General features: G+C 45.6%; 3 protein-coding genes across 10 annotated transcripts in view; 1 reads left to right on the top strand and 2 right to left on the bottom strand.

The window, feature by feature from the left end:
* LOC110488707 (amyloid-beta A4 precursor protein-binding family B member 2) overlaps nucleotides 1-4,796 on the bottom strand; it is a 53,742-nt gene extending 48,946 nt beyond the window's left edge. The window contains 2 exon segments of the mRNA XM_036942854.1: nucleotides 1-560; nucleotides 4,616-4,796. The exon segment at nucleotides 1-560 is cut by the window's left edge and continues 704 nt beyond it. Coding sequence (XP_036798749.1) covers nucleotides 1-512 — 512 coding nt within the window. The 5' untranslated portion in view covers nucleotides 513-560; nucleotides 4,616-4,796.
* Nucleotides 4,797-9,040: 4,244 nt separating this feature from the next.
* LOC110488706 (DAP3-binding cell death enhancer 1) lies at nucleotides 9,041-19,700 on the bottom strand. Of its 2 annotated transcripts, none has more exons than XM_021561024.2 (11): nucleotides 19,479-19,700; nucleotides 13,453-13,570; nucleotides 13,084-13,186; nucleotides 12,772-12,916; nucleotides 12,418-12,594; nucleotides 11,877-11,950; nucleotides 11,571-11,789; nucleotides 11,303-11,464; nucleotides 11,088-11,180; nucleotides 10,818-10,971; nucleotides 9,041-10,690 (listed from the first exon to the last, which is right to left on the bottom strand). In XM_021561024.2, exons 1-11 carry the CDS (start codon nucleotides 19,507-19,509, stop codon nucleotides 10,461-10,463), a joined length of 1,506 nt encoding a protein of 501 aa, XP_021416699.2. In that variant the 5' UTR covers nucleotides 19,510-19,700; the 3' UTR covers nucleotides 9,041-10,460. The 2 variants fall into 2 exon arrangements, with proteins under 2 accessions (XP_021416699.2, XP_021416700.2); XM_021561025.2 differs by having other exon boundaries at nucleotides 9,041-10,687.
* Nucleotides 18,861-25,000, top strand: part of bicc2 (bicaudal C homolog 2) — an 18,063-nt gene continuing 11,923 nt past the window's right edge. For 5 of the 7 annotated variants that reach the window (XR_005035911.1, XM_036942849.1, XM_036942850.1 and 2 more), the window contains exon 1: nucleotides 23,563-23,943. Coding sequence is in view for 5 of the 7 variants with exons in the window: in XM_036942849.1 (XP_036798744.1) it covers nucleotides 23,589-23,943 (355 nt within the window). In the remaining 2 variants the exon portion in view is untranslated. Of the gene's footprint in view, nucleotides 18,944-23,562; nucleotides 23,944-25,000 lie in introns of those variants that run through there. The other 2 variants (XM_036942851.1, XM_036942852.1) reach the window with 2 other exon arrangements.

Here is a 25,000-nt window from a genome sequence, read left to right as displayed (position 1 = left end):
CTCTTTGTCCTCCGACAGAATGGAGGCGGGTCCTGTGAGTTCTCCCCCTCCATCCAATCAGAGCTGTGTATGGGGGTGATGATGTCATCCTGCTCTTTGACCTCTGTGTTGGTTTTACTCTGCTCCTGTTGCTGTGTCTCGGCCTTCCGCTGCAGGTTGGCACCATCCTTTGCCAGCTTGGGGTTGGTGGAGAAGAATGAGGAAGAGGAGGAGGAGTAGAGAGCAGAGGATGAAGAGGACTTGGTGGGGAGGCGTCTGCCGCTCAGTCCCATGGCGCTATGCACACTGGTCATGGCGTATCTATGGCGACTTTTGGGTAAAGTGGCGGAACTCCCCGTTTCCATGGCGGTAGGGGACTCCTTTATGATGTCATGGCCCAGGAGTTGATTGTAGGAGGAGCGCAGGCTGAGGGAGGTGGGAGGGGCGGCAGGGGGACCACTGCGATTGGCCAAGCCTACAGAAGAAGGGGAGGAGCCACTGCGGGAGAGCTGGGGTGTGTGGACGGACATCATGGGTGACGAGAGGTTAAGAGGTCAACTGAAGAGGGAATCCCTGCAAACCTAGAGAGAAGACAGAAGGGCTCACTAGGAGTACCACACACACACACAGACACACACACACACACACACTATTTTTACGCCCCCTTTGATATAAAGATTTTCGTAGCAGGTTAGGAGAGCATTTTCGCTAACCCTAACCCTGTTCCTGACCTTAACCTCAGTCCCCTAACCTGCTACGAAAAAGAGTGTGTGTGCCCCCCCCCTCACACACACACCAGCTCCAAGCTCTCATAGGAATTCGACATCTGATACTGGTGATGTCGTTCCATTATCCACCACAGTGCTTGAAGAAAACTTGGCCTGAGTCACGTCTTCTCCATGTGCGATGAGTTAGGAGGATCACAGGACTGAGTTGGAGGTATAAGGAGTAAAACACAAGACAAGGCAGCATATGACTTTGCCAGTCTAAATGGGAAGCACACATGAGTATGGCTCCATAAAGTCCTACAGACCATCAGGTTTGGCATTGATCTGTTGCCATGGCACTAGCACGGAATTAAAAGCTTTGTTCAACATTCTGGCAACCCATCGAACCAATAGCGAAAGGTTTTATCGACACACTCTGCCATGTGTTTTGTAACTGTGCCCCAATACAGCAACACCCTCCGTCTCCCTCTGTCTCATCTGGTCAATATGTCAGTTTAAAAAACAGTGCCAAGCCTGGAACCTGGGTTCTATTTTCTGGACATGCTTGGCAATCATGAGGCTTAGCGCTGTAAATGTATTACTCCACAACCGAAGCACCATGCCAAGGCGAATGCTGTTGGAACGTACATCTATGCTAGGTCAAGATGCTGACATTCTGCAGAGCAGGTCCTACTCTCTATCTGACCCTTTCGTCTCCCTGGGTCTCAGCTCTGTGTTAGCAAAGCCAGATGGACACAGACAGAGAAAGAGAGAGAGAGAGGGGGGTGACTGGGGAGTATCATTGTCAATTCAGATGCCGTCGGGAAGAGACAAGGTTTTGAGTTTAGGGCTGTCAGTGGTTGGTTTTACTATACTCGGTTCTTCAATTCAATCATACTCCTCGCCAACGCAGGCGAGCGCACGCACGCACACACACGCACACACACACACAGGTAAACAAACAAAAAGGTGGAAAACATAGGCACAGCAGATTTGAAAACAAGACAAGCCCTTGGAAAAAGAGAGAGAGAGGTCCTTTTAAGAGAAAATATCCCCACACAATGCACTTTCTCATGAGGGCCCCTCATCCCTTCTCTGGGTGTTGTTTTGGTGACAGAGAGCACCCGTAGGGCTTCTGGAACTCTTCCATCCCGCTCTCTCCTTCTCCATCTTTCAGAGATGGCACAAATTATGTCAACAAGGTCAATCAGTAGACTATTGTAGACTACCTGTAGACATACTGTAAACTACACTTTTACCAGATACACTACATTACCAAAAGTATGTGGGCACCTGCTTGTCGAACGTCTCATTCCAAAATCATGGGCATTAATATGAAGTTGGTTCCCCCTGTAATGCTATAACAGCCTCCACTCTTCTGGGAAGGCTTTCCACTAGATGTTGGAACATTGCAGTGGGGACTTGCTTCCATTCAGCCACAAGAACATTAGTGAGGTCAGGCACTGATATTGGGCAATTAGGCCTGGCTCACAGTCTAAGTTCCAATTCATCCCTAAGGTGTTCGATGGGGTTGAGGTCAGGGCTCTGTGCAGGCCAGTCAAGTTCTTCCACACCAATCTTGACAAACCATTTCTGTATGGACCTCGCTTTGTGCATGGGGGCATTGTCATGCTGAACCAAAGGGGCTTCCCCCAGAATCATCGAGAATGTAATTGTATGCTGTAGTGTTAAGATTTCCCTTCAATGGAACTAAGAGGCCTAGTCCAAACCATGAAAAACAGCCCCAGACCATTATTCCTCCTCCACCAAACTTTACAGTAGCCACTATATGCATTAGGCAGGTAGCGTTCTCCTGATATCCGCCAAAACCCAGATTTGTCTGTCGGACTTCCAGACGGTGAAGCGTGATTAATTCCTCCAGAGAACGCGTTTCCACTGCTCCAGAGTCCAATGGCGGCGAGCTTTGCACCACTCCAGCCTACACTTGGCATTGTGCATGGTGCTCTTGTGTGCAGCTGCTCGACGAACAGTTATTGCGCTGATGATGCTTCTAGTGGCAGTTTGGAACTCAGTAGTGAGTGTTGCAACCGAGGACAGCACTCGCAGTTCTGTGAGCTTATGTGGCCTACCACTTCGCGGCTGAGCCGTTGTTGCTCCTAGACATTTCCACTTCACAATAACAGCACTTACAGTTGACCGGGGAAGCTCTAGCAGGGCAGAAATTTGACGAACTGACTTGTTGGAAAGGTGGCATCCTATGACGATGCCACGTTGAAAGTCACTGATCTCTTCAGTAAGGCCATTCTACTGCCAATGTTTGTCTATGGAGATTGCATGGCAGTGTGCTCGATTTCATACACCTGTCAGCAACAGGTGTGGCTGAAATAGCCGAATCCACTAATTTGAAGGGGTTCCCGCATAGTTTTGTAAATATAGTGTATTTTACACAAAACATGTCCTCATAAGGACATTAAGTCTCTCTTTGCGAAGTTACATTATAATTGCAGCTACTGATTTTAGGACAGTTTTGCACACAGCAAATGCTCAAATGCCTGCTTTGCATAAATCTCAGAGATGGAGAGAGCTACTAGATCCATACTGAGATTGTGTGTTTTTCCTGATGCAGCATGTCTCAATTAGCAGAATGGCACGAGACAAATAGGGGAGAGATATATGTTATTAGAGAGAGAGAGAACGAGAGAGAGAGAGAGAGAGAGAGAGAGAGAGAGGACAATGACACAGCAATTTTCAGCAGGGACGTTGAGCTCACATCACCACTCAGCTCAGCTGCTGTCCTAGAACACACACATCTTTGTGTTCCCAACACTGTAGGTCATTCATGAGACCTTTGCCAAACATGGTACTATACAACCCATATGACAGGAAGTCAACTAACAGTGTCATTTTAAACAGCTGAGAAATGTCTACAAGATTCAGGGGCTGTTCCCCGGACACAGATGAAGCTTAGTCCTGGACTATTTCAATGGAGGTTCTCCATTGACCATGTGTTTTAGTCCAAGGACTAAGGTTCATCTGTGTCTGGGAAACCAACCCCCAAAGTGTAACTGTAGGAATAATCAGGATCTGGAGTTGAGAGAATAACCAATCATTCACTCTACTGGAGGTGATACCGTCTGGTATCCTCTACATATTGACATACTGGTGAGCCACAAGTGTCAGAGCGGCACTCACGACTCAAGCAGGTCACAGGTTGGTTCACAGGTAGGTGAGTTCTCACAGCTCGGCCACAGTGTGACTGAAGAGCAACACACGCATAACACATCTCAATCCAAATAGGAAAGAGAGTGGTGTTGTGATGTCGTTCACACACTGTGATGAACAGATGCTGCTGTGGCATCCACATGAATATTTAACATAGTCACCTCAAACACCGTCTTGATAGGTCTGTACTGTAGCCTATATTACTGAAACAGGCTTGGGCCCACTCCAGTTAAGAAATATTAAGAAAGAAAACACTTTAATGGGATTTGTGTAGGCCTTGAATGTAGGCCTTAGTTTAAAAAAAAAAGGTGTTGTAAGCTAATAATTGGATTGTTACCTAATAATAAATGATACTTGTGCCGTACATATGCCACCAACATAACGCGTCAATCATAGGCTACAGAACCTTCTAACTTATAACCATGTCAAGGAGACGTCTCTAAACGGGTGGAGTACCTTTGCATTCCGTTAACGTGCGTTGTAGGATAGAGCAGTCTACATTTCTATCCTTACGATCATCCTTGCAGCCTCACCGATTTCAATATAAATCCAGCAGGAACGTCCTATATTGCAGAAGGATCGTCAATCTGTTGTCAATTCCGAAAACAAGCTGCAAAGGCAGTGCCAATAACAGACGCAGTACATCTTCTGTTGTCTCTCTCCCACCCAAGATTCTCCCCATCACATCACCGCGCTGAAAGGCGAACGACGCAACCACAACATTTTATGTACATTAATTCACTCACCGCGTTTGACAATCGTGCTTCTATGCCACCGCATAAACGACGACACTGATATAGAACAGAGAAGTGATCCCCACTTTTTAAACGCGAGTCCTCACGTAGCTACCCGTATCAGATCACATCACTTTCTATCCGGTCTCCTCCGGTGCTGGTACCTAGGCTACGCTACAGCTCGTCTCACTCTGCGCCACTGTTTCCCAAAGCGTCGCGTCGCTCTGGAGCTCCCAGGACCAATCAGAGCGCTGGACGCTGGACGCTGTGTGCACAGAGCTATTCCGTAGAGAGACGCAGAACCAGAGTACCATCACAAAACGAATATTGTTTATAGTGTTATTTAACTAATGTAATAAAAACTCGCAGTTCAACTGACTTTGCCTATGGTAGGCTACAACGTTGGCTTCTATAGAAAAAGTTATTGATTGAGAAGTGATTGTGTGTACTATTTCAGCCAGAGCCAGCCCCTCAAGAGTGAACAACTACCAATAAGAAATGTTTAATCTGGAATAAGAAACTACAGGCCCATCAACTGTTGCAGTGCCACAGGCTATTGTTTAACTCAACAGACACTCCCCTACCCTAGCCACCGTGCTTCTACATCCGCATTGCTTGCTGGTTGGGGTTTTAGGCTGGGTTTCTGTATAAGCACTTTGTAACATCTGCTGTTGTAAAAAGGGCTTTATAAATACAGTTGATTTAATACCCTTAAGATTGTATGTGAGTGTGTGTAGAGTCAGTATAAATGTGTGTGCATGTTTAATGGGAATTTCAATGTTTGTGCTTTTCTGATAACTCATTTCTGTGTTCTATTCAAGTGCTGTTCTATAAACCAATTTCTATGTTCATGCAAGTGGCTGAATGAACAATCCTCACTCATCACTAGCTGCAATTTGGCAGTACGCCCAGAACCTTGTTTAGAGAACAAAATATATCTCAGTTTCAAGGTCTCAGCTTAGAGAGAAGAAGCCTTGTGAGGTATTGGTCTGTCACATGTTATGAACCAGTATTGGTCTGTCACATGTTATGAACCAGTATTGGTCTGTCACATGTTATGAACCAGTATTGGTCTGTCACATGTTATGAACCAGTATTGGTCTGTCACATGTTATGAACCAGTATTGGTCTGTCACATGTTATGAACCAGTATTGGTCTGTCACATGTTATGAACCAGTATTGGTCTGTCACATGTTATGAACCAGTATTGGTCTGTCACATGTTATGAACCAGTATTGGTCTGTCACATGTTATGAACCAGTATTGGTCTGTCACATGTTATGAACCAGTATTGGTCTGTCACATGTTATGAACCAGTATTGGTCTGTCACATGAATGAAACAAAGCGGTAATGATTCATTTGCTATGCTAAATCATGCAAACATAACTTGACTGTGTATAGCCGTAGATAAGACAACTGCTGGGTCTGCCCAAGCAGAGCTCCTGATTAACATGTGTACTATGGTGCATTGAGCTGGATGGAACACCTCCAGCGCCCTGATGAAGAAACAATGATTAATATTAAGATTGACTTGGAGTGTCCCTGTGGAAGAATTTCCACAAAAACATGTCATGTGTGTGTTGGTGTGTCAGAGTGCGTGAGTGTATAGAGTGCTGTGAGTGTGCATTTCTAGATTGAATCCCAGAGCTGACAAGGTAACAAGGTAAACATCTGTTGTTCTGCCCCTGAACAAGGCAGTTAACCCACTGTTCCCCAGTAGGCCGTCATTGTAAATAAGAATTTGTTCTTAACTGACTCGCCTAGTTAAATAAATGTAAAAAATAATAATCTGTGTGGCCATTCAGTTAGATATTTAGCAGTCTTAATGCTCGGGATTGGAAGCTGTTCAGGAGCCTGCTAGTGTCAGACCTGATGCACCGGTACCTCTTGCCATGCGGAAGCAAAGAGAAGCCTATGGCTTGGGTGACTGGAGTCTTGAGCAATTTTCTGGGCCTTCCTTTCACAACGCCTGAAACACACGGCGTGCACAAAACATTAGGAACACCCTTCTAATATTGAGTTGCACGCCCTTTTGCCCTCAGAACAGCCTCAGTTCGTCAGGGCATGGGACTCCACAAGTCATCGAAAGCGCTCCACAGGGATGCTGGCCTATGTTGACTCCAATGCTTCCCACAGTTGTATCAAGTTGGCTGGTAGTGGATCTCTACTCCGAATAGCTCGTTCCGTCTCATCCCACAGATGCTCAACTGGATTGAGATCTGGTGACTGGGCAGGCCACTGCAGGAAGCTGAATTCACGGACATGTTCGTGAGAACCATTCCTGGGCAATCCTAGCCTTGTGGCATGGGGCATTATCCTGCTGAAAAAAATATTCAAAAATGGATACACTGCTGCCATGAAGGGATGCATCTGATTGGCAATGATGTTCAGATATCCTGTGGCATTCAAACGTTTCTCCACTTTTATTAAGGGGCTCAACGTGTGTCATGAAAACACATCCCACACTATTACACCCCCACCAGCCTGCAATGTTGACACACGGCATGATGGATGCATGTACTCGTGGTTTTCCTCATACCCTATCCTTCCATCAGCGTGAAACAGCAGGAACTGGGATTCATCAGACCAGGCAATGTTTTTCCAGTTCTTCAATGTCCAGTGTTTTCGTTCTGTAGCCCACTTCAACCGCGGTTTCTTGTCGGCTGCCGTACCCCGTTCGTGTCGAGGTACGACAAGTTGTGTATTCTTTTCTGGGTCTTGGGTTGACAAACATAAGTTGGGCGAACTCAAGCCCGTCTGTAGCTCTACACAATGTGTCAGTCTCCTTTTGTCTTCTTTCATCAAAGACCCGTTTTCGACCACTGGCCTGCCATTGGCTGGATGTCCTTTGGGTGGTGGACCATTCCTGATACACACAGGAAACTGTTGAGTGTGGAAAAATCCAGCAACCCTTGACACACAAATCAGCTACTTTTCAAAGTCACTTAAATCTTGTCTTGTCCATTCATCCTCTGAATGGCACACATACAGAATCCATGTCACAATGGATTAACCTGTCTCCTCCCCTTCATCTACACGGATTGAAGTGGATTTAACAGGTGCCATCACTAAGGGATCATAGCTTTCACCTGGATTCTTCCCATCTGTGCGTGTGTGAGTGGACCATTTTTAGTCTTTAGTGATTTGGACACCGAGGAACTTGAACATTTCGACCAGCTCCACTGCAGCCCTGCGATGTGGAAGTGCTCAGCCCTGTTTCCTGTAATCCACAATCAGCTCTTTGGCCTTACTGACGTTGAGGGAGAGGTTGTTGTCCCGGGACCACACTTCCAGGTCATTGACCTCCTCCTTGTAGGCCGGCTCATCTTCACCGGTAATCAGGCCTACCACCGTTGTGTCGTCGGTAAACTTGATGGTGTTGGGAGTCGTGCGTGGCTACGTAGGCGTGGGTGAACATGGAGTACAGGATATTAAGCACCCAGTCCTGTGGGGCCCCTGTGTTGAGGATCAGCGTGGCGGAGGTGATGTTGCCTACCAGAACCACCTGGAGTCAGCCTGTCAGGAAGTCCAGGATCCAGTTGCAGAGTGAGGGGTTCAGTCCCAGGGTCCTAAGCTTGGTGATGAGGTTGGAGCGGACAATGGTGTTGAACGCAGGGCTGTAGTCAATGAACAGTATTCTCACATTGTTATTCCCCTTACCTAGGTTGGTGAAGGCAGTGTGGAGTGCAATTGAGATCGCGTCATCTATGGATCTGTTGGGGCGGTATGCAAATTAGAGTGGGTCTAGGGTGTCTGGGATGATGAAGTTGATGTGTGGCATAACCAGCCATTCAAAGCACTTCACGATTACAGAAGAGTGCTACAAGGCAGTAGTCATTGCGGCATGAAGCCTTAAGAGTTAATGGGAACAGGAACGATGGTGGTCATCTTGAGACAATGGGGTTTACAGACTGGGACAAGGAGACATTGACAATTACCGTGGACATGCCGGCCAGCTGATCTGCGCATGCTCCGAGAACGCGCCCTTTAATACCGTCTGGCCCCCTGATTAAAGACCTTACGTCAGCCTCGGAGAGCGAGATCAGCCAGTCCTCAGGGTCGGCGGGGAACCTCACGTATGGCATGTTGTTATTGTTCGAAGCGTGCATAAAGAGTTAGTCTGGAAGAGAGACATCATTGGGCAGATCATGGCGGGGTCTTCCTTTGTAATCCGTAATGGACTGTAGCCCCTTGCCACAATGTGGCGGGCGTTGAATCCTGTGTTGTATGATTCCACCTTATTCCTAAATTGTCCTTTTGCGTATCTGATGACTCTGCGGAGGTCGTAGCGGGACTTCTTGTACTTGTTCCTGTCTTAAACCGTAGCCTCAGGGTTGTCTGCGATAGAGCTATAGGCTTTGACAACAATGCAGTTTCCCAGATACTTATTGACATTCTCTGCACATCTCAATGAGACACAGGCTGGGTTGTATAAAATAGCGTTATATTTTTATTGGTGTTAGACACCTTGTGCGTAGTGTTCCTAAAGCATGAGAAAATATGAAAATACATACATGCACATAATACACAAGCCTCACGTTAAAGCCCAGGCCCCGTTAGAGAGTATCTTTATGTTTTTAATTACTGGACAGAGTTGGATAGTTAACCCCCTGATATTAAAAGGCAACATTGTTGGTAGTTTATGATAAACTTTGAAAAAGGCCAAAAATAAAATCACTTTTCATTCACATTCTTTTAGCCTAACTCTATGCCATTTTAAACAGGGTCAAGTACACACCAGAGACACTGTACTTAGAGGCATAGCAGGCTAAGGCACACGTTACACTAAGTGGCCAGTTTATTAGGTACACCACTCCATTTCACAAAAATGGTTCGATCCTACAGACAGTGAGTCACGTGGCCGTGGCCTGCGTTATAAAGCAGACAGGCATTGATGCATTCAGTTACTGTTCGATTGACGTTAAAATGGACAAAACGAGTGACCGAAGCGACAATGAGTGTGGTGTGATCCTTGGTGCCAGGCACGGTGGTTCCAGTATCTCTGGAATGGCCGGCCTCCTGGGATTTTCACGGGTTTACCGAGAAGGGTGCGACAAACAAACATCCAGTCAGCAGCAGTCCTGTGGGCGAAAACAGCTCGTTGATGAGAGGTCGATGGACAATGGCCAGAATCGTGCAAGCTAACAGGCGTGCAAGGGAACACTCCTATCAGCTAAAAACAAGAAGAAGCAGCTCCAATGGATCACCAAAACTGCTGCAACTGAAAACCTTTGCCTGGTCCGACGAATCCCAGTTCATGTTGCGTCATGCTGATGGCAGAGTCAGGATTTGGCGTAAACAGTGTGAGTCCATGGCCCCACCCTGCCTGGTCTCAATGGTACAGGCTGGTGGCGGTGGTGTAATGTTTTCCTGGAAAATATTAGATCCCTTGATACCAATTGAGCAACGTTTCCATGCCCCAAAGAATTCAGGCTGTTCTGGAGGCAAAAGGGGGTCCAACCCGATAGTAGATAGGTCGTACCTAAGAAACTGGCCATAAAGTATATCTCAATACCTACCCACAGGGCAGTTTATTGTACCACAACTGGCCAAGCTTGTGCCATGAGAGCATTACATTGGAAAAACACTGATAAAAGGTATTGAGGAAAAGTCAACAGGTAAAGCCATACCTCATATCTGACATGCATGTTTTTCAGACATGTATTGCCGTCTCCCATACTTACACACACGTTCCTCAAAGCATTGACTTACACTACATTCACATCCAGTTCTAAGTGCAGTGAGAAAGTAACCTCAGTGAGACACAACCGAGTGGTTAAACATGTGACCATGCTTTCCCTTTTCATCCTTATCCAATCACAACGACATTCGTAAGTCATGACTGTGTGCGCTAACTATCCCACTCCTAGAGTCCACCTCACGGCGTTCCCCTCAAAGCTGGGGGGGTGGAGGGGGAGGGAGGGCGGAGGGAGACCCATACTCCCTGTGCTCCAGGAGTGTGGGAGGGGAAGGGTGGGGCCACTGGAGGGTGGGACAGGGGAGGGGAGGGTGGAGAGTGGTTCCCGCAGACGGTCCGATACGGAGAAGCACGGACAAGAGCGGATAGAGCGCAGGACGGCATCTTCTAGAGGGAGAGAAAGGGGAGATCATATCAGAAGAATGTATTTCATTCAGATTTGTGTAAATAAGAGGTTTTAGGGCAAATAAGCTAAGTGCAAATCTGAATTGAGTGAGAGTGTGTGTATCCTTACCCTCCACTCCACACAGGGGCATCAGTAAGGTCTTGGCCTGGCTGCTTCCTGCCTGGGCAGCCCACTGATAGAACCCTACTGCTGTTCTGAAACACTGAGGCACCCCGAACCCACTCTCATAACACTGGCCCAGGAACAGCAGCGCCTCGCTGTCCTACACATACCGATAGAGAAACACACATCTGATTCACACTACACTGAACTGAGAACAGGTTATGATGGATGAGTGAATGACAGTTGTTGAGTTTATGTGTAGAGGATGTCACACACTCCGCTCTCTGCTGCCATCTTCAGGTAGTGCACCGACTTACGGCCGTCTCTGACTGGCTCCTGTGAGAACAGGGAACCCAGATACACTTGGGCCTGAGAGAGAGGGGAACGAGAAAAACAGGAAGACAGAACAAGACGATTTAAAATCATTGACTTTCAATGTCGTCTTTTTGGCCAAGTCACACAATCATAACAGACACTTCCTTCTCACTCACCTCTTTCAGTCCAGCTGAGGCAGCCTGTTGCAGCAGGCTGATGGCTGAGTCCAGGTCCTTCTGTTGGCTCAGCTGCCCTCTGCTGCTGAGGAGGAGTTTGGCACAGCGGTACTGAGCCTGACTGTGACCCCCAGACGCTGCCTGGCTGTAGAAGTGAAGAGCCTGGAGAGTGAACACCATGAGGGGAGTCATGAGAGAAATGGGACAGGGAATTACGAATATATCCAATGTTAAAAGTCCAGATTTGGACTGTGCAAGTGTTTCTTACCTTCTCCTCGTCTTTGCCTACCCCCCTGCCTTTCTCGTAGCAGACTCCAGTGTTGAACTGGGCCTTGCAGTAACCCCGTCTGGCTGAGGCCAGGAAACAGGAGAAGGCTGCATCATAGTCCCCAGTCTTAGCACTCTCCAGACCGACGATGTTGAGGACTACAGGAACGCTGGAGTTGGCCACCTGCTGGAGGTTCTGGGCAGCCCCTGCTAGAGCATCCTAAAGATCACAGGGTCAGAGATCATGAACAGAAGGCCGCTTCACAACCAGACAGGAGTTAAACAGAGGACCAGCCTAAAAACATACCTGCTCATTCTGCTGCGGAGGTGCTTCTCGCTTTCTGGCTCTGCGTTTGTCTTCAGGATGGGAGGACGTCTCCTCTGTAACATCAGAAGATTCAAGAATAAAATGTGTGCATGCGTTTAGGCCTGTGTTTATAAATCAAGTAATCCGGTAGGCATGATTATGTAAAGAATAACTATAACTATAATATAACTATACGAGTACAATTTCATATAAGAGAAATATAGTTACCCTGACCATTCACTGTTAGAATGTAAAGGGTGGCAGGTAGCCCAGAGAGGAGAGCCAGCAACCGGAGGGTTGCCAGTTCGAATCCCGGGTCCGACGGGAAAAATCTATTGGGAAGTGAGCTGGCAACCAAGGGCTGCTGGTATTAAATCCTAGATGCCATTGAGAAAGGCACTTAAACCCCACACCAACAGCACAACACAGTGTGAGAGGTCGGGTTAAAAGCGTCAAATAAAGTCACATTTTGGTTGAGAGCTTGTCTGCAATTGGCCAATAGAGCGATTTGAACCTCTTGAAGGGAGAATGTGAGACTGACCTCTTCCAGAGGAGTGGTGACAGTCAGCGAGGAAGCAGTCAGCGATCGCATCTCCATGGAGCTGGTCAGAACTACTGTAGCCGTTACTGCTGCCGCTGGTGCTGCGTTGCTGGGCCTGCTGTCTCTGTGGCAGACAGCTCACACTCCTCCCTCTGGGCAGCACATCACAGCGAGACACTGGACGTACACAAAAGGAAGGAGATCAGACTCATTCTGCATTCATGTACTTTTAGAATGCTAGCGCGCACACACACACACACACACACACAGTTTCCACATCCATCTGATCGTCATACCTTAAAATCATTCACTGGATGAATTGCTTGGGATTCTAGTGGTTGTGGCATAACTCACGCATCTCCAGTAGGACGCGGTAGTCAAACTTCTGCAGGGTGTCCTGTACGGCCAGGCATCCTGTGTTTGGATTGGGTTCGGCCCCAGAGGAGACTCGAGAGTGGACCCTCCTACAGATCTGCATCAACAGAACGGCAGCTGCCCCCTAGAGACAGGTCATACGTCAACTTCACCATCACCATGGGAAATACATGTTTGCAAATTTGGGAAAACGTGTCTGTAGTCTACATTTTAGGTGGAAGAGTGACGGTTCACTGGGAATGCTGGGTAATGTGTTTGTGACTGCGTGTTGGTTTCGTGGCCAGGTCATACCCAGCCCACAGCATCCAGAGCAGTGTAGCGCGGGAGCCCATCGTAGCAAAACTGAGATGTCCTCTTCTTCCACCACTTGTCTCCATCCTCCCCTTTCTGAGAGCTGAGAGAGATGGAAAGAGAAAGGTAAAAGTGGAAAGAGTAAGAGAGAAAATAAAAGTGGGTGATATGAGTGACATTTTTATAGACTTGTAGAGTTGTATTAAGTCATCACGGCAGGAGCCTCAAAAGAGTCACGAGAGAGGGTGTTTGTCCCCATTTCCCCCCAACAGCAGTCTACATGCACAGCAGAGACAGGCCAGGGCCCACAGGATGATGCAACCAGCTGCAAGGCTAGCGAGGAGGGAGGAAAATGAAGGGATGAGGTACCTGCTGTCGGGGGAGTGCCGGCCGGTGGAGAGGAAGGTGGAGGAGTGGATGACCTCATCCTCCACGTGATGATTCTGAGACAGGCGCAGGGGGGCGTTGCCATGGCACCGGCTAAAAACTGGGAGCGGGGGGACGGGACAAGATGGGTTGTATTGAGTTAGCCTGGAAGATACTGCTGATACCATCTGCATTTCCACTGCACATTTAATAGTGGGTTAAAGTCACATGCAGAGCACAAGCATTAGCCTTTTTTAATATTTCATATGCATTTCAATAAGAGGCAGTTAGTTATAAGTAGTTGTGTATTCTGTGCAACACAGGTCTTTATCGTCATCAGGATGTTCAAACAAACCACAAAACATTAGGTGTCGCTAAACAGGTTACAGCAGCGGTTGGTTAGTCAATGTTCTGTAAACAGACCCCCAACCGGCTGAGACCCAAACAGGCTGGCTGATCACGGTGTAGGCTCGCCAACTGAACTCAACTCCACGATCGGAGTTGCCTGGAAACCCGACGTTGAATTGCATAGAATTCATCTACGGGCAGAAATGAGCGTTTGACTCTGAAAAGTTTCCTCTCACGACCTCTACAAGCCAGAATGTTTAATAAAATGATATTTTAATGTACTTCACCGGTTGTCCACGGGGTTGGTCCTTTTGACGGTAGGATTACGAGACACTATAATATGCACAGGAAAGTATAATTACATCAACTTTTCAAAGTACTGTTCGTGTTTCCTATCACCTGAAGCATGCACATAACCATAAACATTTGCATGAACTCTGCATGTATGTATGCATCTCGTGAATCTATTTTTCTCTTAAGCAAGTGCACAAGGTGATAGAAATCTGAATACACTACCAGTGCTTTGAAAAGTTTGTGATTATATTACTAAACAAAAACATAAAAATGCAACATGTAGTGAACATTTTTCAAAAGCTTACTTCTTGCTAATTTTGTGCACACATTTGTTTACATCCTCTTCACCAGGTCTTGACCTGACTTCAGTTCTCTGTCGTCACAGACTTCAGTGGGCAAATGCTCACATTCGATGGCCACTGGCACGCTAGAGAAGTGTGCTCCTCACAGATGAATCCCGGTTTCAACTGTACCGGGCAGACGGAGTCACGTGAGTGAGCGGTTTGCTGATGTCAATGTTGTGAGCAAAGTGCCCCATAGAGGCGGTGGGGGTACGGTATGGGCCAGGATAAGCTACGGACAACACAATTGCATTGAATCAATGGCAATTTGAATGCAGAGATAACGTGACGAGATCCTGAGGCGCATTGTCGTGCCGTTCATCCGCCGCCATCACATCCATGCTCCAGAATGATAATGCATGGCCCCATGTAGCAAGGATCTGTACACAATTCCTAGAAGTGGAAACTGTCCCAGTTCTTTCATGGCATGCAAACTCACCTGACCTGTCACCCATTGAGCATGTTTGGGATGCTCTGGGTCGATGTGTACGACAGTGTGTTCCAGTTCCCGCCGATATCCAGCAACTTCGTGAAGCCATTGAATAGCGAGACAACATTCCACGATCAACCGCCTGATCAACTCTATGCGAAGGAGATGTGTCGCAATGCATGAGGCAAATGGTAGTCTCACCAGACACTGACTGGTTTTCTGATCCACGTCCCTACCTTTAAGATACACTACATGACCAAAAGTATGTGAATACCTGCTCGTCGAACGTCTCATTCCAAAATCATGGGCATTAACATGGAGTTGGTCCATATTGAGGTCAGGGCTCTGTGCAAGCCAGTCAAGTTCTTTCACACCGATCTCAACAAACCATTTCTGTATATAGACTTCACTTTGTGCACAGGGGCATTGTCATGTTGAAACAGTAAAGGGCCTTCCCCAAACTGTTGCCACAAAGTTGGAAGCACAGAATCGACTGGAATGTCACTGTATGCTGTAGCAGCCCCTGATCATTATTCCTCCTCCAAACTATATAGTTGACATTATGAATTAGGGCAGGTAGCGTTCCCCTGGCATCTGCCAAACCCAGATTCGTCAATCGGAATGCCAGATAGTGAAGCGTGATTCATCACTCCAGAGAACACATTTCCACTGCTCCAGAGTCCAATGTCGGAGAGCTTTACACAACACCAGCCAACGCTTGGCATTGCACATGGTGATCTTAGGCTTGTGTGCGTCTCTGTCATGGAAACCCATTTCATGAAGCTCCCAAGGAACAGTTCTTGTGCTTCCAGAAGCAGTTTGGAACTCGGTAGCGAGTGTTGCAACTAGAGGTCGACCGATTTAAATCGGCATGGCCAATTAATTAGGGCCGATTTCAAGTTTTCATAACAATCGGTAATCGGCCCGATTACATTGCATTCCACGAAGAAACTGCGTGGCAGGCTGACTACCTGTTACGCGAGTGCAGCAAGGAGCCAAGGTAAGTTGCTAGCTAGCATTAAAATGATCTTATAAAAAAACCTTCAACCTTCACATAATCACTAGTTAACTACACACTGTTGATGATATTACTAGGTTAACTAGCTTGTCCTGCGTTGCATATAATCAACACGGTGCTTGTTCATTTATCATAGAATCACAGCCTACTTCGCCAAACGGGGGATGATTTAACAAAAGCACAATCGTTGCACGAATGTACCTAACCATAAACATCAATGCCTTTCTTAAAATCAATACACATTTTTTAAAAACCTGCATATTTAGTTAAAAGAAATGCATGTTAGCAGGCAATATTAACTATGGAAATTGTTTCACTTCTCTTGCGTTAATTGCACACAGAGTCAGGGTATATGCAACAGTTTGGGCTGCCTGGCTCGTTGTTAACTAATTTGCCAGAATTTTACATAATTATGACATAACATAGAAGGTTGTGCAATGTAACAGCAATATTTAGACTTAGGGTTGCCGCCCATTCTATGAAATATGGGACAGTTCCGTATTTCACTGAAAGAATAAACATTTGGTTTTTGAAATTATAGTTTCCGGATTTGACCATATTAATGACCAAAGGCTCGTATTTGTGTTTATTATACACTGCTCAAAAAAAAAAGGGAACACTAAAATAACACATTCTAGATCTGAATGAATGAAATATTCTTATTAAATACTTTTTTCTTTACATAGTTGAATGTGCTGACAACAAAATCACACAAAAATGATCAATGGAAATTAGATTTATCAACCCATGGAGGTCTGGATTTGGAGTCACACTCAAAATTAAAGTGGAAAACCTCACTACAGGCTGATCCAACTTTGATGTAATGTCCTTAAAACAAGTCAAAATGAGGCTCAGTAGTGTGTGTGGTCTCCACGTGCCTGTATGACCTCCCTACAACGCCTGGGCATGCTCCTGATGAGGTGGCGGATGGTCTCCTGAGGGATCTCCTCCCAGACCTGGACTAAAGCATCTGCCAACTCCTGGACAGTCTGTGGGGCAACGGAGGATGGTGGATGGAGCGAGACATGATGTCCCAGATGTGCTCAATTGGATTCAGGTCTGGGGAACGGGCGGGCCAGTTCCAGCACCAGCATATGGTCTCACAAGGGGTCTGAGGATCTCATCTCGGTACCTAATGGCAGTCAGGCTACCTCTGGCGAGCACATGCGCCATTGGCGAATTTGCCTAAGCACAACCCCCACCTGTGGAAGTTGGGCCCTCATACCACCCTCATGGAGTCTGTTTCTGACCGTTTGAGCAGACACATGCACATTTGTGGCCTACTGGAGGTCATTTTGCAGGGCTCTGGCAGTGCTCCTCCTTGCACAAAGGCGGAGGTAGCGGTCCTGTTGCTGGGTTGTTGCCCTCCTACGGCCTCCTCCACATCTCCTGATGTACTGGCCTGTCTCCTGGTAGCGCCTCCATGCTCTGGACACTACGCTGACAGACACAGCAAACCTTCTTGCCACAGCTCGCATTGATGTGCCATCCTGGATGAGCTGCACTACCTGAGCCACTTGTGTGGGTTGTAGACTCCGTCTCATGCTACCACTAGAGTGAAAGCACCGCCAGCATTCAAAAGTGACCAAAACATCAGCCAGGAAGCATAGGAACTGAGAAGTGGTCTGTGGTCACCACCTGCAGAACCACTCCTTTATTGGGGGTGTCTTGCTAACTGCCTATAATCTCCACCTGTTGTCTATTCCATTTGCACAACAGCATGTGACATTTATTGTCAATCAGTGTTGCTTCCTAAGTGGACAGTTGGATTTCACAGAAGTGTGATTGACTTCGAGTTACATTGTGTTGTTTAAGTGTTCCCTTTATTTTTTGAGCAGTGTATTATAATTAAGTCTATGATTTCATAGAGCAGTCTGCCTGAGTGGTGGTAGGAGGCAGCAGGATCGTAATCATTCAATCAAACTTGACTGCGTTGTCCCAGCAGCTCTTAGCAATGCTTGCTTCACAGCGCTGATTATGACTTCAAGCCTATCAACTCCTGAGATTAGGCTGGCAATACTAAAGTGCCTATTAGAACATCCAATAGTCAAAAGGTATATTAAATACAAATGGTATAGAGATAAATAGTTGACGCGTCATAATTCCTATAATAACTACAAGTTAAACTTCTTAACTGGGAATATTGAACCACCAGCTTTTATTCTCATGTTTTGAGCAAGGAACTTAAACGTTTGCTTTTTTACATGGCACATATTGCACTTTTATTTTCTTCTCCAACACTGTGTTTTTGCATTATTTAAACCAAATTGAGCATGTTTCATTATTTCTTTGAGACCTAATAGATTTTATTTGTGTAATATATTAAGTTAAAATAAAAGTGTTCATTGTTCATTCAGTGTTGTTGTAATTGCCACTATTACAAAATATTTTAAAAAATATATATAATAATTTGTCTGATTAATAGGTATCGGCTTTTTTTGGACCTCCAATAATCGGTATCAGCGATGAAAAATCATAATCGGTCAACTTCTAGTTGCAACCAAGGACAGACAATTTGTACATGCTTCAGCGGTCCCGTTCTCTGTGAGCTTGTGAGGCCTACCACTTCACTGCTGAGCCGTTGTTGCTCCTAGATGTTTCCACTTCACAATAGCACTTACAGTTGACCAGGGCAGCTCTAGCAGGGCAGAAATTTGACAAACTGACTAGCTGGAAAGGTGGCATCCTATGACAGTACCACATTGGAAGTCACTAAACTCTTCAGTAAGGCCCTTCTACTGCCAATGTTTGTCTATGGAGATTGCATGGTTGTGTGCTCAATTTTATACACCTGTCAGCAACGTCTGTGGCTGAAATAGCCAAATCTACATAAACAATATATACAAAAGTGTCTTTATTCCCAGTCATGTGAAATGAATAGATTAGGGCCTAAATAATTTATTTCAATTGACTGATGTCCTTATATTAACTAAAATCTTTGGAATTGTTTCCTGTTACGTTTATCATTTTGTTCAGTGTACTTTCCTGTGGGTATATGGTCTCGTATTATTTCCGCCAAAAGGACCAATCGCACCGACAACTGGTAAAGGACCATCCGCACAGGTAAAGTATGTTAACATATCATTTCATTCAACATTCTGGCTTGTAGAGGTCGTGAGATAACTTTCCTTATTCAAAGTGTCTGGCCGACGAAAAATTCTATGCAATTCTCCGTCGGATTTCCATTCAACGATTCGAGTTGAGTTTAATCGGCTAAGTGAAGGCAGTGTCAATTTAAGTATTCATATAATAACGATTTGTGGAGCAGAAAGTAGTACCCAAATGCTGGTTTACGCATACACTGAGCATGATCTGCCTCAGTTTTAAACAGACGTCCTGCATAAGTTAGTGCATTCTAGAACTTTAGAGAACTTACGAGCTAGCAAGCATGTCAATGATTTTAGTTCGTGCGCATAACACTAACGTTACTCTCATGCCAAATCAAATATTAGCTAGCTGGATAGCTAATTGATTTGCAAATCTAGATAAAACAATGTTACACTTCTATAGACGAATCTAGCAAACTTCGACCCGAGTGCATAAACAAGGCTGGCTAGCTAAAGTTAATGGAGAAATTTGTTAATGATATTAAGTTTACCTCTTCCAACAAACCCTTGTACTCTCCACATATTTCGTTGTCCTAGGGCGAGTCTCAATATGAATATTTCTACATAATTGCGCTAAATGAGTCTCTTTTAAAAAAATATTCAGGGGAGTTTTCTCTCCATGAGTACAGTAACGTTAGCTCTACCTATAACTGGAAAAATTAAGTATTGAACAGTCACGGAATTATTTAGGAAGGTGGCGGGCAACGTCACCCGGAAATAGAAAACGTGAAGTGATGCAAGAAGGTTGTTTGCGGTTACACATTGCCATCTAGCGGCTGTCATGGTTAGAACAAATCTAATAAAAACACATTTTAACCTTTATTTAACTAGGCAAGCCAGTTAGGAAAAAAATATTATTTTTATCTACCCCCGAACAAATCCTCCCCTAACCCGGACGACGCTGGGCCAATTGTGACACTGCCTGGGAACGAACAAGGGTCTGTAGTGAGGCCTCTAGGACTGCAATGCAGTGCCCTAGACGTCTGCACCACTTGGGAGAACTAAATCAAATCAAATTGTATTTGTCACATGCGCCGAATACAACAGGTGTAGTAAAACGTACAGTGAAATGCTTATTTACCCTTAATTAACCAACAATGCAGTTTTAAGAAAAAAAAAGTTAAGAAAATATTAAAGCGCAACAATACAGGAACAAATCAAATTGTATTGTATTGGTCACATACACATATTTAACAGATGTTATTGCTGGTGTAGCGAAATGCTTGTCTTCCTAGCTCCACCAACAGTGCAGTAGTACAGTATCTAACCATTCACAACAATACACACAAATCTAAAAGTAAAATAATGGAATTAAGAAAAATATAAATATTAGGATGAGAATCCTATATAAAAGTGTAATATTTGGTCCCATATTCCTGGCACGCAATGACTACATCAAGCGTGTGACTCTACACACTTGTTGGATGCATTTGCTGTTTGTTTAGGTTGTGTTTCAGATTATTTCGTGCCCAATAGAAATGAATGGTAAATAATGTATTGTGCCATGTTGGTGTTGCTTTTATTTGACATAATGTTAGAGTATGTTTCTAATCCTTAAGAGTCTATTGACGGGCCCATGCGTCAGTCTAAGTAACATAATAATCCCCGTCAAAATCCGTCAGTTTAAGGTGGAGATATCATGTTGGCCTTCCGCCTCTGCGACTGAAGGTGGCCGAGCTACAGCAGTGTTTGTCAAACCATGAGACATCCCAAAAATCGGTATTTTCACAAAAACGTCTGGAAACGGTTATGACCACTCGATGGAAAGGGGATATACTCATGAACGTGATGGTGTTTGCCGTCTTTGCTCTAACACCCCCACTAGTATCACGGGACTCGTTTGAAAGCATGGAGGGAACTTTGTGGCAACAAAAAGAAGGGGTTAAATATGTGTCCAAAAAAACCGAATATGTTTCTTACATCTCCTAGATATAGGACAGACTTCAAAACCATATTCCTTATGACTTCTTTTTTGTACAGTTTTTTTCTGCCTGTGAATGTGTTATTCACTGCATTTCTATATGCTATAATAGTAAAGGCCAAATTCAATATTTTATTAAATGAAAATGTTATGTATATATATTTATATTTTTATACTTAAAGGCGTCCTAAACTTCTAAATCAAATAGCTAAATGATCCATGCTAGGATCATCTTAAAACAATTCCAGATGTTAGTTTAGTATGCCCCCCCTCCCTCCCCACACCACAACAGCTTAGACTTTTAGAGTCTATATTCGATCCCTTCGCCACTCTTGAAGTCACACTCTGGGAGTGTCCTCGGCAACACGTAACAACGGAGGGCCCTCTGAGTGAGTTGTTCGGGGCTAAGGGCTGGCTTGAGGTTCACCGATTGTTAGCGCTTCTCACCACTTGCTTCCTGGATGTCGCTGAGAGCTGTGCCTGTTGCAGCCTGATGACCTTGCTGGCCTCCTTCACCACCCTGTCTAGCCTGTTTTTGGCGCCTACATTAAGATTGCCAAACCAGGCCACCATCGAAAACATCAACCTGGATTCAATAAAACTCCTGCAAAACAGTGTCGTCATTGTCTAGCTGACATTAAACGAGTTTATCTTTCTCAGAAAGATTAGTCCCCGCTGTCCCCTTTTAACAAATGTGGTCTTGTTTGGGTGCAGAGGTCATTTAGAACAATAGCCATACATGCAAAGGATGATATTGCATATTTTTACCTTTCTGTACCTATTCAGGATACATCGCCATGACGAGAATGACATTCATATCCATAAGTAGCATTAACATATCAAGGACGCATGATGTAATTCCGTTACCATAACTCTGTTACCGGGCGTAAATCCACTTCACAATCCACTTGGTTCAACAATCAAAAATGTGTTTTGTTTTTTTTCAAACTCAAGTTGTCATGTCATAGCTGACACCCAATTCTTTCGGCAGATACCTTTTGAATCTTAATTCGGGGCAGATATTTTAAGACTTTTTTGGAAAACACACACACACACACCCACACACACACACACACACACACACACACACACACAAACATAAAAACACACCCACACACGCATAGTGCATGCATGTCATAATTTTGCAGGTGTTAGTGTCTGACACATACAAAGGGTCCATTCCTGAACACCGGGTCTCCTGGCATGGATTAGGGACCCTTGGAAACAACAGGCCCCTTGGTCCACTGGTGTGGTGGTTAGCTTTTCTCTTTGCTGCTGTTCCAGGGTTAACAGTGACACACCCCCCTGACAGGAAGACACTCATACTCTTTCACAGAGCTGCAGAGGAGCTGGAACTGTGAAGTCAAGTGTAATCTCACTTAAAATCGACGACTTATAAATCCTTGTAACCAGACAGTTTCCATGGGGATGATGTACGTCAGAGTTGCCTAGTTTTCCTCAGGCGAATCATCCTAGTTTGAACCTTTTTACTGCAGTGGGATAAAATCAGGGTCACACAGGGTTTCTTGTCAGTCTTAAACAAATCTACTTTGAAACAAAACTATGCACCTCACTCACATGGTTATGGGCTTAAAAGAGAAGAAGAAACCTTTACCATGTCAGATATAGAGAATTTTGAGTATGCATCCCAATACTACACTTTATATACAGTACCAGTCTTCAGTTTGGACACACCTACACATTACAGGGTATTTCTTTATTTGGACTATTTTCTACATTGCAGAATAATAGTGAGGACATCAACACTATGAAATAACACATATGGAAATCATGTAGTAACCACGTAAGTGTTTAACAAATCATCTTGGTTTTACCCCCTGTTTGAGTTCTGAAGTTTGTCTCCTGTGACTCTGTTTGGGGGGGGGGGGGGGGGGGGGGGCATGTAGCGGTATGAAATGCAGTGGGGACTTTTCCTCTTTTTGTCACTCTTCTCTTTTCTTTACCCATCTTTCCTCTGTGCTGAAGTTTATGACTTTCTCACCGCCTGCTTGTTCGTAAACAAACAGGTTGCCAGGCAACTCTGGCAAACAGAGCTGGAGCTGGTTGTTAGTGGAGCGGCTCTTTTATCCCCAGCATTGTTCCTCAACGCTCAGGTTCCCCCATCCCTCCCACCCCTCAACTTTCCCCAACCAGTCCCTACACCCTACCAAACCCCCTGACCCCCCCCTCCCATCTCAGGAATCTCAAGCCCTCTTCCTCTCATTCAGGTTTCGGGGGGGACCCTCAGTACAAGAGGTGGCACTTTGGGTTCACTTAATTTCTGTAGATAAATGTATCTCTGATCAGGATGGGATGTGTGTGTCTGCTTGCCTATGGATAGTTGGTATACAAAGGTCTACTGATGTTGTCTGTGTTGCCGGTGTCATATCCTCGAAGTAGGACATCTGGATTAGTGCATAGAGTATTATTATAACCCCTCGTCTGAGCCACCTATGCCCCTCCTCATGTTCTATCTATGGCCTATTGAAACGTGTGTGTGTGTGTGTGTGTGTGTGTGTGTGTGTGTGTGTGTGTGAGAGAGAGAGTATTGTGTGTGTGTGTGTGGAGGCGGGGATGTAAGGGGGGCTATGGGGGGGGCAGAGGGGGTGTTTCTCTCCCTTCTCTCCCGTTGTCTCTCTCTCCGTCTCCTTGGACACACTGACAGATTCTCAGTCTTACTATGGCCACCACAACGGAGGAAAGGTCTCCTCTCCCTACCCAGATAGAACCAAACAGACCCGGCCCAGAACCCATCCTGAGCCAGCTAGAACAATACCAGCCTCACCTAGAACCAAGACTAGAATGTAGTCTAGAACCCAGTCCTGGACCCATCCTAAACCAGAACCAGACTCTATCTCAGACCCCTTTTCCTTCCCCATCCCACCGCGACAGAGAGGAAGAGGAGGATGAGGACGAGGAGGAAGGAGGTAACTCCGGACCAGGACCAGAGCCTGTGGTAGGTGAACATTCGGACCCGGAATGGGTTGAGGAGAGATTCCGTATCGATAGGAAGAAACTGGAGGCCATGCTGTATGGTAAGTTTGCTGAACAGGTGTGACGTGGTCTTGTGGTTGTGCATTGACCTCCAGTGTGGTCATAAATTGACCAAGGTTGAATCGCGATAGTGCGTTCCATAAATTTTGTACTGTTACCTGAGTTGACTCAGAAAAAAACGTTTGACTTCACAGTAATTGTAATGCTGTCCACGGTTCTTCTGCGTAATGTGAATTCTGAGAAGCTCTTAGCGTTTGTCTGGCACAGCACCTCCGTACATAATTGCCAGGTCATTAAGCAACTGTTGTCATTGCTGTTAAGCATGGTTAAAGTTTCTACCTTGATGATTTATGAGATGAGGTTGCTTGTGTATTCACAGACGTTTGGGCTCAGACAGGGTTGCTGTAGTATCATCATTCTCATTCTGTCATGACAATAGCGTAGAGGTGTCTGTCTGTGTTGGGTATCGGTGCAGCGGCAGGTCTGTGGCAAACTTCCTCCCCTGTGTTACAGTGGAAACTCTGGCAGGAGTAGTGAATTAGAGGCTGTTACTTCTCTCCCTCAGCTTCGATGTGGAAGAATCTGAGTATCTGAGCGGCTTCATGTTGTTCATAGAGAGTGTGTGTGTGTGTGTGTGTGTGTGTGTGTGAAAAGAGAGAGAGAAAGAGAGAGATAATGGGTATTTGCATGGGTAGACCTGTGAATAAGCCACACAAATCACACTGTGCCAGCCAGCCAGTTTTTGATAAACATCATATTCTCTTTCCCCTAAGTGTTCTTTAGCATGCTAGCATACTGTGTTGGGACTGAGATCTGGGACATTAGGGTGTGAGTAATAACTATAGAGGGATAGGCCTCCTAGTTGTTTTTCACCCAGTTATTGAGTGTGACCGTGTTTGTTATTTAATTTCTGGTAGGGTAGGGGGTCCATGCGTCAGTGAAATACCTTTGACGCGATTAGCTGTCTCTGGTGCCCCCCATTCCCTCTCTCTCCGCCCCATGCTGCTCGCTCGCCCATTCCTCGGTTTTGGGGGAGCGTAACCCATGGCGATCAGAGGACGGGGGCTTTTTTTATGGGGGCTCCCCCCTCACCCTGTA

Source organism: Oncorhynchus mykiss, chromosome 14 (genome assembly GCF_013265735.2).
Source record: "Oncorhynchus mykiss isolate Arlee chromosome 14, USDA_OmykA_1.1, whole genome shotgun sequence".
Classification (NCBI taxonomy): Eukaryota; Metazoa; Chordata; class Actinopteri; order Salmoniformes; family Salmonidae; genus Oncorhynchus; species Oncorhynchus mykiss.
Note: the sequence above shows the minus strand (reverse complement) of the source record. Positions and strands in the feature narration are given on the sequence as shown.

What these genes read in the sequence shown, in the direction of transcription:
- LOC110488706 (XM_021561024.2), bottom strand. Translation starts at nt 19,509, where the DNA reads ATGTGGAGAGTACAAGGGTTTGTTGGAAGAG. An exon ending in CCGCGTCCTACTGGAGATGC is followed by an intron (nt 12,595 to 12,771) that starts GTGAGTTATGCC and finishes GTGTACGTCCAG; the next exon opens with TGTCTCGCTGTGATGTGCTG. An exon ending in TCACCACTCCTCTGGAAGAG is followed by an intron (nt 11,951 to 12,417) that starts GTCAGTCTCACA and finishes CTGATGTTACAG; the next exon opens with AGGAGACGTCCTCCCATCCT.